Source organism: Cicer arietinum, chromosome 7 (genome assembly GCF_000331145.2).
Source record: "Cicer arietinum cultivar CDC Frontier isolate Library 1 chromosome 7, Cicar.CDCFrontier_v2.0, whole genome shotgun sequence".
NCBI lineage: Eukaryota > Viridiplantae > Streptophyta > Magnoliopsida > Fabales > Fabaceae > Cicer > Cicer arietinum.
This window is the reverse complement of record NC_021166.2, coordinates 20,336,556-20,350,306: the sequence shown is the minus strand read 5'-3', so window position 1 is coordinate 20,350,306 and position 13,751 is coordinate 20,336,556. Positions and strand designations below refer to the sequence as shown.

The 13,751-nt window shown below is 32.7% G+C and overlaps 1 protein-coding gene across 1 annotated transcript; it reads left to right on the top strand.

Moving 5' to 3' along the window:
- Positions 1-4,819: 4,819 nt before the first annotated feature.
- LOC101510970 (AP-1 complex subunit mu-2-like) lies at positions 4,820-11,840 on the top strand. The gene is made up of 11 exons (XM_004509601.4): positions 4,820-5,256; positions 5,678-5,824; positions 5,930-5,992; positions 6,082-6,258; positions 6,346-6,449; positions 9,820-9,927; positions 10,038-10,134; positions 10,233-10,330; positions 10,520-10,661; positions 10,759-10,881; positions 11,274-11,840. The coding sequence occupies exons 1-11, from the start codon at positions 5,128-5,130 to the stop codon at positions 11,370-11,372; spliced, it is 1,287 nt and encodes a 428-aa protein (XP_004509658.1). The 5' UTR covers positions 4,820-5,127; the 3' UTR covers positions 11,373-11,840.
- Positions 11,841-13,751: the final 1,911 nt, after the last annotated feature.

The window sequence follows — 13,751 nt, the reverse complement described above, 5'->3', positions numbered from 1 at the left end:
GACAATTGAACCCAAGGCTAGTGGGTGAGAAAGATCAAGTTCCCAACTCCTTCCTTCTTCCCGGATTCAAAAACGGTGTTATGAATTTCAAAACCGTCAAACACAAACCTCCCCGTTTCATCTAGATTTAAGCTTCGTTTCGCGAAGAGATAGAAGGGAAAGTTGCTCATTACCATGCTACGGTGCTAGGGAACCAACTTTGGAGGCGACGTTGCGAGCAGAAATTTTACCGGATTTACTCGCAGTACCGTAATCGAACGTTAAAGCTAACGTGAAGGTAAGGGCTCCTTCCAAACTTCTAGTTTGCATTTAAGGACTTATTTGTGGTTGTGTGGAAAGGAATTTATTAGGGTTGAAGTGTTGATTTGGGGGAAAATGAATCTAAGGCTTTATGGGTAAAATTAATGTCTTGTTTACTTAATGTTTGTTTTGAAAATCGTTTAAGTTAAATGAGTATTAAGAATGGGGAATCTTTTAATGTCTTGTTTACTTAATGTTTGTTTTGAAAATCGTTTAAGTTAAATGAGTATTAAGAATGGGGAATCTCTTAATGTCTTGTTTACTTAATGTTTGTTTTGAAAATCGTTTAAGTTAAATGAGTATTAAGAATGGGGAATCTCTTAATGTCTTGTTTACTTAATGTTTGTTTTGAAAATCGTTTAAGTTAAATGAGTATTAAGAATGGGGAATCTCTTAATGTCTTGTTTACTTAATATTTGTTTTGAAAACCGTTTAAGTTAAATGAGTATTAAGAATGGGGAATCTCTTAATGTCTTGTTTACTTAATGTTTATTTTGAAAATCGTTTAAGTTAAATGAGTATTAAGAATGGGGAATCTCTTAATGTCTTGTTTACTTAATGTTCGTTTTGGAAATCGTTTAAGTTAAAAAAGTATTAAGAATGGGGAATCTCTTAATATTTTTGTTTACTTAATGTTTGTTTTGAAAATCGTTTAAGTCAAAAGAGTATTAAGAATTGGGGATCTCTTAATATTTCTGTTTGCTTAATGTTTGTTGTGAAGATCGTTTAAGTTAAATGAGTATTAAAAATGGGGAATCTTTTAATATCTGCATTTGCTTAACGATTGTTGTGGATGGAGTCAGTATATGCTCATGCATTTTCATTCTTTTTGTAAATCGTGCAAACCCGTGATATGTGACACCTTGATAAATAGTACTTTGGCCTATGATAGACGGTACATTTATGATTTACGTTTTTGTAAACCGTGCAGACCCGTGATAGGTGGCACCTCGGTAAACGATACGGGCCCGTGATAGGCAATACGTTTATGGTTTACACTTTTTAGTAAATCGTGCAGACCCGTGATAGGTGGCACCTCGGTAAACGATACGGGCCCGTGATAGGCAATACGTTTATGGTTTACACTTTTTAGTAAATCGTGCAGACCCGTGATAGGTGGCACCTCGGTAAACGATACGGGCCCGTGATAGGCAATACGTTTATGGTTTACACTTTTTAGTAAATCGTGCAGACCCGTGATAGGTGGCACCTCGGTAATTGGTACTTTGGCCTGCGATAGGCGGTACAATTATGATTTACGGCCCTTCGAGGAGGGTTTTTCTTTAGAATTCCGAGTCCATGCATTTTGGCATATACGCATCGCATTAGGGTGTTTGGCATGCGAGTCGTGTTTGATTCAAGTTTATGATTGAGTGTTTTGAATTTGAGTTGTCGTGGTAATTCTGTTGAAATTTCTAAGTGTTATGTATTGATTATCGTGTGTAAGTGTGATGGATTGCAAAACTAATTCGAAACCCAATTTGTCGTGGTGATCGCATAGGAATTGCTAAGTGTTAAGATGTGAAATTGTGTATGAATGATTTTGAGTTAGTTTATGTATTTTTGGAAGAATATGCAGGGAAATCGATTTCCCAATCGATTGGATGAGTTACAGGGACTTCCCTAATTTGACATAATCGATTTGCCAATCGATTTTATAATATGTTTTTCAAAACCATTTAAGAAATCGATTTGGAAATCGATTTGGCCATACAGGAATTCAGCAAAACTGACAAAATCGATTTGGAAATCGATTGGCATTAAGTCAGTGGCTCAGCTATTCTGTCAATCGATTGCCCAATCAATTGCCCAATCGATTGATTTAAGCCCAAAGTTCAAATTTCACTAAAAACCTTCAGGAAATCGATTGGTTTAGTGGAAATTTTTATTTTGAGTTAGATAACAGATTGCTCAATTGATTTATCAATGTCTTGATTAGTTATGTATTACTTGATGGATTGAGAACTTTATTTTGATTTCATTTTTATTTGGCAAGTGTTATATGAACTTTTAGCATATGGAAAACCCTTTTAAGGTGCATGCTAGATTGAAAGGTTATTTGTGCATTTAAAAACTTAAATGTTATGTGTTAACTGTTAATTTCGGTTGGTGACCCTTTACAACTATTGTGGAAATCTGGGCTTTGCCCTCAGATGAGAGCCAGGACAATCCTACCGGTTCGTACCCTTTGGATGGGAATGTAGAGGGGAATGCCTGACTGGAGCTATGTTAGGAGGATCTTATGGGGCGCGTGGAGATCACTCAGGGCGTTTAGTTTATTTTGGAGAATGATCAGACTAGGTTGACATAGAGGGAACACACGTCTTTCTTTTGAATTGTATTTATTTTAAAATGGAAGACTATACCTATACTAATATTGTCAGCTTGACATGTTATTTTCGATGGGTTACATGTACCACTTTTTGATGTGTAAATATTTTGGATTCATATTTTGAGAAACTTTTCCGCTGCTTGTAAATTATAATGACTCAATTATTTATCCAAAGGTATTACCTTATTTAATTCTCTGATTTATTTTAATTTCTTTTGAAAAAAAAAATACACCATCGCTTTGAAAATCGGGGTGTTACAATTGTTCTTGGTAGGATTCTAGGGAAGAGGTTACAATTCTCAATATTGATAGCAACGTTATTGGGAACCCCGATTTTGCTAGTTTGGCGAGGGCTAGAAATGGCGATCAAATAATTGGTTTTCATGGTTACATTGGCTATAGTAATAACTTTTATGTTGAATTATTAGCAACTTTGCATGAGCTTCAAATTACTTGGAGATTGAGATTCTTAATCTTATCCGTTATTTGGACTCCCTCCTTGCTATAAAATTAGTTGAGAAGTGGTTCAACCATTTCACGTGTTCGTTGTTGTTTTGTATAACATTAAATTTGAATTAGTAAGAACTGTAGTGTGAAGCTGCGACATACTTTTAAAGAAGGAAATCAATGTGACAACTTTTTTGCCAATAAAAGGATATTCTCATCATGATTTGCTAAGGATACTAATGTTCCATCTATCTTCGTAGGTGGAACTTGCTTCTTCTTTGATTGTAGATTTTTTTAGAATCACTTTTTTAAGAGACTAGTTGTTTTTTGATTTATTTTTTGTTTCTCTTTTTCTTTTGTTACAAAAAAATATTATGGAAAATTATATTTGTTGATTTGGACAAAAAATAATGCACAAGATTTATTGGTTAAAACTTTTTTTCAATTTCATTGATCATATATAAATATATTTTTCTTAAATCCACTATTTTTGAAGGCTTAGCTGCACTTTTAATTACCATATTTTAACACATTCATGTAAATAGTTTTCTTATTTTAAAATCAAACTTTTTAATTTCTTTTTTTTTTCTTCCATATTTGTTGCAGTTTTAATTCAAAACTAGAATTTTGATCTATAAAATAGTGATTTTTAGCCCCAAAAGGTGACTTATAGACCCAATTATAAATTTGAAAATAAAATATAACTGCTAGAATAAAAAATCACCATTTTTCAAACTAAAAGTAACAATTTTTAGAGCAAAAATTATAGTTTGGAACTAAAACTGCGACAAATATAAAAATTGAGAAACAAAAATAGATTTTCAAACAAGAAGATAATTTTTGTGAATATATTAAAATATAAGGACCTATATAAGTTATAAGTTATGTTTGGTAAAATTAATTTATAGCATATAGTTTATAGTTGATAAACTAATTAAAATGTTTGATAAAATTAACGGATTAATTAGTTTAAAATGTAAAATGACACAGAAGAACATTTTTAATTAAAAGTAAATTTTATCAATTAATGTTTAAAATATTTTAAATGTAGTGATTAAAATTTATCAATTATATTTGTAGTTATTTATCTATTTTGTTTATATTAAATTAAAATAAATAAATATATTATTTACTTTAAAATATTAATTATTTAAAATTATAATAAATAAATTATTTAAAATTATAACAAATACATTATTTACTTTAAATTATTATTTATTAAAATATTTTAAAATTTAAAATATATAAATTATTTATTGAAATTATTTTAAAATTTTAATTAATTTATAATAAATAAAGTAAAAAAGGTAAAAAAAAAAGATTTTAACTACAATAATAAAGATAAAAATAAAAGAAAAAACATAAGCTATACATTATAGTCTACTTGAATTAACTTATAAAAAAATATTATAAACTATATCTTATAAACTTATAAATGATTAATACCAAATATAACTTATATTTTATAAATTATGAGCAATAAATTATAAACTCATTTTTTTACCTTTCCCTTTGTTAACATTTACTTGAATTTTATCTTCTTTTAAAAACTTCTTAATTTTCTAAATATTTTAATTTAATAATTTATACTACCAGTTATAAATTCATCCATTATAAACTAGCTTATTGATTGTCTATAAAAAAACAAAAAACTGGCTTATTGATTATCCATTACCTTTTTTTACCAAGCCAAAGCGAAAATCACATAATAATAACACACGACATGTTGCTTAAAAAAATGAACACACAACATGCTGTTTGGATTCTTTAATGATTTTCCGGTTCATTGTTCGTTTCTGAGTATTGAAAACGGCGTCGTTTGGTCAGACTTTTCACTCGCACATTGAAGTTTCAATTTCAACCCACCTCAGAAGAAGAAGCTCGAATCTGAAAACTGCAAAATCAGAAACTGAATTACCACCAAAATGATGATTCAGCTTCAACCATTTCTCACTGAACCCTAACTTTCTTCTTCTTCGCAACTCTGATCCGATCCTGATCCATTTCCGATCCAATCCGATCTGATCCAGGTTCGGAACCACTCTCCAATGTCAGGTGCAGCTTCCGCTCTCTTCCTTCTCGATATCAAAGGCCGCGTTCTCATTTGGCGCGATTATCGTGGCGATGTCACCGCTGTTGAAGCCGAACGATTCTTCACCAAGCTCATCGAGAAAGAGGTCCTTTTAATTTTGTTTTTCTTATGGTTTTATTTTCACACAATTAATATTAATTTTGCTTAATAATGGTGGAATTGGAAGGAGAATTTTCACAAAATTTGGGTTCATTTTATCTTGATAAGATACTATTGAAGTACACGAATTGTCACGGTAATAAGATGAATTGCTAGTTAATGAATTAACGAAGATGAGTACCAAACCGGTAATAATGAAATCAATTTTTTACATTTTCATTGTTTTTAGAAATGTAGACCAGTGTCTACTTCAAAAAGTCCCATATATCCTTATTAACGAGTAAAACTAATTTTTTCACAAACTAAACAGCTTGTTATTATTCGATTTCTGTTTTGTGAGAATTTTTTTTTTGAGTGTTGTATTTTGGGAAGATAGAATGGTGAAGTTTGTTTTGAAATTGTGACAGGGTGATCCACAGTCTCAAGATCCAGTTGTTTATGATAATGGTGTGAGTTACATGTTTGTACAGCATAGTAATGTTTACCTCATGATAGCAACAAGACAAAACTGCAATGCAGCCAGTCTCATTTTCTTCCTACATCGCATAGTTGATGTAAGCGCTTTTTGAAATTTTGGTTTTGAATAATTTGAATTCAAAATTTTGTGTAACTTTGCCAAGTTTGTGCAATAGTTATTGATTGGAATGTGTATGAGGCAGGTGTTCAAGCATTATTTTGAGGAATTGGAGGAGGAATCTCTCAGGGATAACTTTGTTGTTGTGGTAAAATGCTTGTGTATCTATGAACTTAGTTCCTTATTAGTTGCGTTAATTCGTTTGGGTAAGATGCTGAATTATTTTGTCCGTGGCAGTATGAACTACTTGATGAAATAATGGACTTTGGCTACCCCCAATATACTGAGGCGAAGATTCTTAGTGAATTTATTAAGACAGATGCTTATAGAATGGAAGTTACACAGAGACCTCCTATGGCTGTAACAAATGCTGTTTCTTGGCGCAGCGAAGGGATAAACTACAAGAAAAATGAGGTAGCCATTATAAAAGTGAAACATGTATCATTTGGATGTGTGATTTTATGGTCTAAGCTACCAACTAATATTTTTTTTTTCTTTCAGGTTTTCTTGGATGTGGTGGAGAGTGTTAACATACTTGTCAATAGTAATGGGCAAATAATTAGGTCTGATGTTGTTGGGGCATTGAAGATGAGAACATATTTGAGGTTTGCTTTATACTTTCCCTGAAAACTATTGAATTTCAAGCTTTTGAGATGGGCTACTAGTTATTTGTGTTTAGTAATATGGTTTACATAGGTTTTTTGTTGGGGAGATATGTTAGAGATCATTTAGGTGTTCCTTCCCTATACAAGGGTGTCCCGTCAATATCAGAGCCGTGTTGGAGTGATTCTTTTAAGTTGTACACCTAAGTGAGGTGTCACATGTCATATGAGTGTCTGAAACATATCTGACACGGGACATGCCTAAAACCAGCAGGGTCCATACTTCATAGTCATAGAATCCTATAGACCGTAAATTGTCTTCTTTTTGCTTTTGGCTGCTCCACAATCACCTATTACCTTCCATCTTGTTCTTTTTGTTGCATTTATCTACTATTTCCCCATCTTTTCAAACTAATGATGAGCTTTCTCCAGTATTGAGAAAATAATGCTGCTACAGCTCAATATCAAGGATGTGATTGAGCAGAGATTAGGTACTCAAAATCTTTGAAGCCTTATTACCTCCTATTGAACTCACTAAATTATCACAAAGGTAGGTAATTAACATCACTTAAACACAACCACATAAAACCCTTGGGAAAGTGTTCCCAAGGTCCACCCACAGATAGACGATTTCCCGTTATTCAACTTGACTTGAAGGCGTTGTTAAAATAGCTCAACACACAGGCAATTTAGGTTTCATCAACTCTGATGGGGCGTTTGGAAGTGCTTCTTTGTAGTTTATTTGGACTTCTCATGACATAAGCACTTGTTTGAAAGTACTTATTAAAATAGTTTATGACAGGCCTATAAGTTGTTTTTGGCTTATTGGAATCAGCTCCTCGGGATAACTTATAAAAGCAGTTTATGGAGACTTCACCATCCTTGATTTGATTCCCATCAACCCCAAGTTCTATATTTATAATGAAAACGAAGTATATCTGCTGTATCTAAGTTGAAAATATCTTGACGTCAAAAAAAAATAAAAATTGTTGAACATATCTTGTATATGTCTGTAAATCCATATCCATTCCATGTATTTAAATAATCCTCGAAGAATAAACTTATAAACTTATCTTACTTTATAAGCAAATCAATTCTTTACATTGGAGTTATTGTTTAATTTAGCCATGAAAAATAAATGGACAAGTTGTGCAATGCATTAACATTAAGGAAAAAACAACAATAACAGCATCTAAAGCCTTTTCCAACTAGATGGGGTTGGTTACATAATTAAATGACTCCATTGTATTCTATTCAAAACCAATTCTATATTGGATCACTGTGTCCGTGTTGTTCTAGGTCCTCTATATTGCATCACTCAATATTTTATTTGGCTACCATTCTTTTAATCAACTCTTTTGAATAGAGCCTCTACTGATCTTCTTTTCACACATTTAAACCAATTGAGGCACAATTTAATCTACTAAAAGGTCTGTAAAATATTTTGTAATTGATACTGCTGGATCTAGGGACTTAAGACAGTGAGATTCTGGTGGGATTATTTTTTATTTGTCCATGCTATTTAGCTTGAGGATAAGGGGAATGTAATGTAATTTTCTCCTAATAAAATGCAGGTTTGTATGACATGGGGTCTTGGATATGTTTTGTAAGAATATAAGTATGGTAAAAAGATAAAGGCTAGATTGTGATGTGTAAAGATATATGAGGAAGGGATTAAAGGAAGGCATTTCTCATTGGATAGAGTTGGGACCTTTGGGAAGTTTGCAGACCCTAGAATTTTTTGAGTTCTAGTTCTTTTTTCTTTTTGTATAATAAAAATTTAGAGTGGATGGTGCCCCAGTCCAAGGTAGGGAAGACCTTAGGGCTCATTGAGCACTTAGATTTCTAGTTTTGTGTTCAAGGGAATTTTTCTTATTTTCTTCTGATAAAATGTGGGTTTGTATGACAAGGGGTCTGGCTGGGATGCATAGGTTCATGTATGGTATTTGTACTGAGTACAAGTAAGCACGAGATATGGCTTTTTAAAAAAAACTAAGGTAGGGGTGCATCAATATAACATTGAAAGAACTAAATTGTTCAAACACAACAAAACATCATTATAAAAATATATATTTGTTCAACAACTCAAGATTTAAGCATGATTATACAATATTTTTGTCAAAAAAGCATGATTATACAAATCATCCTTAAATAATAAAAATATATTTGTTGAATAAAAAATGATTATAGAAGGGGATAAAAAAAAGGCGTAGAATCCAAAAAAGGTAGTCTCTAGCAGTTGAAAAAGATGCACCATCCAAGAATTAAAATAAGAAAAGAGAGAGAATACCACGAATTGAAATTCATGACCAGAATTGAAACACTTCAGATATAACTCAAACCTGTACATAAATGAAAGGGAGAAGGTATCTAAAACAGTACCAATTTCCCCCCAAAAAAATCGCACTGATAATTTGAAAAAGAAATAAAAAAAAATCTCCATTAATAAGATCCGGATCATGTATGACTTGCGCAGTTTGGCCTGTGTGTTTTGACCTTCTTGTACCTGTGTCGTACCCACACATACTGCCACCACTTACTCGACAAATTATAAAAAAAAAAAGCTGGTGTGGTACTGGTTTGTGCCTTACGCGCACCAAACGTGTACCCGCACAGCCATACCTAATACGTACCCACTTCCACTACTTCCCTATTTTAGGCGTAAAGGTGCTTCAGAGAGGCATGAATTTGTTCTGTAAGAACTTACGTATGGTAAAAAGATAAAGGCTCAAGATTCACCATTGGTGTGTAAGCCTATAGTGTTAGGGAAATCTTCTAGGTCCCCTTGTGTTCTCACTGGTTTAAATTACTATATAAACAACCTGTCCCATAAGACTTCTCTTGATTGCATATATATATGCGAAACAAACTCCTTTTTCAACACCTCCCATAAGACCATAAGACCTCTGTTAACACCCTTTCACCAAGTTTTATAGGTCAGTGAAATGGAACCATGTGTTGATTTTTCCATCTCATATTCTCTTCACACTGGTTTATGGGCTAGTTACCTGCTAATCTTGAGTTTATGGTTTCTGGTTTATTTTTGTGTCCACTTGTGTGCGATGATATATCCAATATTCTGAAAACAGCTGGTATAATGTTTATAAAAATGTGAGAAATCCTAATGAAAATAGTATTTGGAATATGGTTTTCTTAAGTAGCTGGTGCTAAACATTACATCATAATGTATATCGGAGATAGCTCCAACCACCACTTGACTCATATTACACTCTAGTTTTTTGGTTGATATTGGTTTGGAAGACTACTTTTGTTTTGTTTGTTTTGAAGTATGTATTAATCTGAGCTGCGTATGTGATTTAGTATTTATATGAAAACATACAATAATTCATCCATGGCTTGTTGTGTAATACAGTGGTATGCCAGAATGTAAACTTGGCTTAAATGATAGAGTATTATTAGAGGCACAAGGTAGAACGACCAAGGGAAAAGCGATTGACTTGGAGGACATCAAATTTCATCAGTATGTATGCTTGATTTTCTTCTTTTATTAACTGAATAAGAATTTCCGTTGCACATTACTATACTCTCTACAAGCATGTTTATCTGAAATTGTGTTGATGCAATATGAAGGTGTGTGCGATTGGCCCGATTTGAGAATGATCGAACGATTTCCTTTATCCCACCTGATGGATCATTTGATTTGATGACATATAGGCTCAGCACACAGGTTGCTATCCTTCTTTAGATATGAATTTATGCTTGAATGGTGGTGAATACAAATATATTTTTCAGAGTCTTTGTTGATTATATGAGCTTTATTTCCAGGTTAAGCCTTTATTTTGGGTGGAAGCTCAAGTTGAAAAGCATTCAAAAAGTCGGATTGAGATTACGGTAAAAGCTAGGAGTCAATTTAAGGAACGTAGGTACTGATTTTTCTTTTTTACTGATATATGTATACGTTATTTGTCCTCTGGATTCCTTCATATGGAAGATAGGATAACAACTACTTCTTACCTTGACTTTATGAATTGACTCATAGTTTGATCTAGATTTTAGGTCACCCTATATGTATTTACTCCCCATCTATTCTTATATATAATTTAATTTTACAGCACTGCTACAAACGTTGAGATTGAGTTACCTGTGCCTGCTGATGCAACCACTCCAAATGTTCGGACATCAATGGGATCTGCATCATATGCACCTGAGAAAGATGCATTAATCTGGAAAATAAGATCCTTTCCTGGAGGCAAGGTACTAGTTGACTTGGAAATATAACTCCCATTATTGGTACTCTCTTTGATCGTGAAATAATGAATTTAGTTCTCTTGTTTAACACCAATACCTTCAGGAGTACATGCTAAGGGCAGAGTTTCGTCTTCCTAGCATTACAGACGAGGAAGCACCTCCTGAGAGAAAAGCTCCTATACGTGTAAAATTTGAGATACCATATTTTACTGTGTCTGGAATACAGGTATTGCTAAATGTACTCTAGTATTTACTTATTTTCTGAATATTTGTTATTTCCATTTGTAGTATTATGTATCTTTCACACCTTGCTCCATTTGTCTGTTGGTGTCTCACCTTTCATTTTCATTATTTCCATGGGGCTGAAAAATAGTTCAAATTTGTTTTCACAGTTGAGTTTATATTCAGTTCAGAGTGTTCATAGGTAGTAAATTATTAAATCGTAAGATAATTACTAATGGGAAAAAATAGCTAGCTTTTAAGAGAGAGTTCCCCAATTGCTTGAATATTTATCGAATCATTGTTCACCATATATTGTTATATTCGTTGTCAGTTAAAGGAGCTTTTGATTAGTTTAATCAAGATGCTAATCAAACATTTTAATGTGTTGATTTGCAGGTAAGGTATTTGAAGATTATTGAGAAAAGTGGGTATCAGGCTCTTCCATGGGTGAGATACATAACAACAGGTGGAGAGTATGAACTAAGGCTTATTTGAGATCTGTACCCTCATTTGGTGTTAAAAAATTCACCAAATAACTGTATCATTCATTGAACGATGACCGAAGCTGGTGGAAGGCGAAGGAAGTCTTAATCGAAATTAATTAGAATATATTTGGCCAACTGCAACAGATTGTAAGTTGCTCATTATTTCGAAAGTTGGTGTCAACTGAAATTCATGAGTTGAGTTTGGCCAGAACTCTTATAAGTCCCTTTGGTCAATTGTGTGTTGATTTATATATTTTTAGGCCCCTTCTTTTTTGTAATCAGAATGTCCATTGTTGTTCGTTTGAGGTCATATTGTAATTTGATTTACATTTATAAGAGAACTATTGGTTTTTGTTTTTCGAAGGAGACCGATTGTTGGAAGAGTATTGATTCTGCTACAGCCCATGTATGAGGGATTAAATGTAAACATATGTTTAATGTTTAATTTTGTATGTATTCATGAAGTTTTACGCATCAACTACAGAAAAGCCTAGTTATGATCCCTTTGGGTATGTAAGGTTGAAGTGTAACATGAAGGTAAGTTTCATAGATTCTGGATATCAGTAACACTGTAGATTCTTGAGAAAATGTAAGGAAAATAAGGGAAAATGAATTGTAGTCAGAGAAATCATTATCTCTTTACCTGATATAGAGAATGTTACATTGAGAGGACTAATATCTATAAGCTACAATAGCTTCTACGACAAGCTAATCATTCTGTTATAGGTAAAAGAAATTAACAATTGTCTAATTTGTATATTTGTTAGCAGAATCATTAATTACTCGATTGACTATTTATGATTGCATAAAATTGCATAGTGTGACTAGTTAGCAGAATCATCCTGAGTTCGACTCACAATATTTGAAATCACAACTTAGATATTTGGTTAATATCGAAGTACATATAATCTGAAGCAAGAACAGGTCAGACAATACCTGACTTGTTCTGAACTTTATTCTTAGGAATCAATCAAACTAAAGATAATAAAAAACGAGTTAGTTAAATCTTTCTTATTTCTTAAAAGTTTTATCAAAGTTGTGGGAATTTCAACATTGGTCAAGATCACATGGAACATACAATTTGTTCTGCACTTTATTTTTAGGAATCAATCAAACTAAAGATAATAAAAAACGGAGTTAGTTAAATCTTTCTTATTTCTTAAAAGTTTCATCAAAGTTGTGGGAATTTCAACATTGGTCAAGGTCACATGGAACACACAATTCTCCGTGAAGGGCTCATTTTCTTGTGTATAGCTCAAGGTAACAAACACCACTATAAAATTGAGAGCATAATTAGAGAGAGAGAGAGGGGGGAGTGAGTGGATAATGTACTAAAAAACGCCACAAAATAGATGGAAAGTGATTTCAAACGTGGCGCGCCATGTACTCGTGACAATTATCATGTTTCTATACATTACCTGTGAGTTTATAGCCAAATATCGACATGATTTAGTCTTTGTAGGCAATGTTTATGGTCTATATGATTACATGTCTTTTCTTGTTCCCTATAAAAATTTAAAAAAAAAATTGTGTAAACTGTCTTTTCTATACTAGTGCAACTCTTAAGTTAGTCTTTGAGTTTTTCTTTGTGATGTTCTTTTACTTGCGACAATGATCATGTTTCTATACATTACCTGCGAGTTTATAGTCAAATAACGAGATGATTTAGTCTTTGTAGGCAATATTTATGGTCTATATGGTTACATGTCTTTTCATGTTTTCTATAAATACCTTTGGTCTTAAAAGCTTAAAAATATTTGTGTAGAATGTCTTTTCTATACTAGTGCAACTCCTAAGCTAGTCTTTGAGAGTTTCTTTGTGATGCTCTTTTACTCTTGTAATAAGTGTATAGTTATCTTTCAGATTCTTAAAAGATCTTGACATCATATTTCCACTCAAAATTTTAAGACATTAGGTATCTCAAAATTTTAAGACATTAGATATATAAGTCACCTTTCTTATATATTCAATATTTTTTCTATTCCTAATCGATGTGAGACTAATCACTCACACTTGAATTTTAACTTTACACTTGCTTTTTAAATTTGGTCTACCTCTTTTTCTATTTGTGAGTGATTACAAGTGATCCATATATTCATGTGAATGTGCACCTATCATGCTTATTAGTAGGGGTGGACAACGATCGGTTATGGTTGGTGGCGGGCCAAAAAACGAGGACTGTAGACAAACCAACGAACCTAAATGTCACTATTTTCGACCGTTTGAGAAGTCAGATTCGGCGGATGGTGGGTCCAACGGATGGATTTGTCCGGGTTAGTTTGTAGGATGATGAAACCAAACAACACAAAATCATAAGAAAAAAGAAAGCGAATTTGAAGAAGTAAGAACCAGAACATGCACATAACTATTCTTTTAGACATTGAGGTGT

Coding starts and splice junctions, on each gene's coding strand:
- LOC101510970 (XM_004509601.4), top strand. CDS start 5,128: ATGTCAGGTGCAGCTTCCGCTCTCTTCCTTCTCGATATCAAAGGCCGC. Junction 5,993..6,081: donor GGGATAACTTTGTTGTTGTG/GTAAAATGCTTG, acceptor TGTCCGTGGCAG/TATGAACTACTTGATGAAAT. Junction 9,928..10,037: donor GAGGACATCAAATTTCATCA/GTATGTATGCTT, acceptor TGCAATATGAAG/GTGTGTGCGATTGGCCCGAT.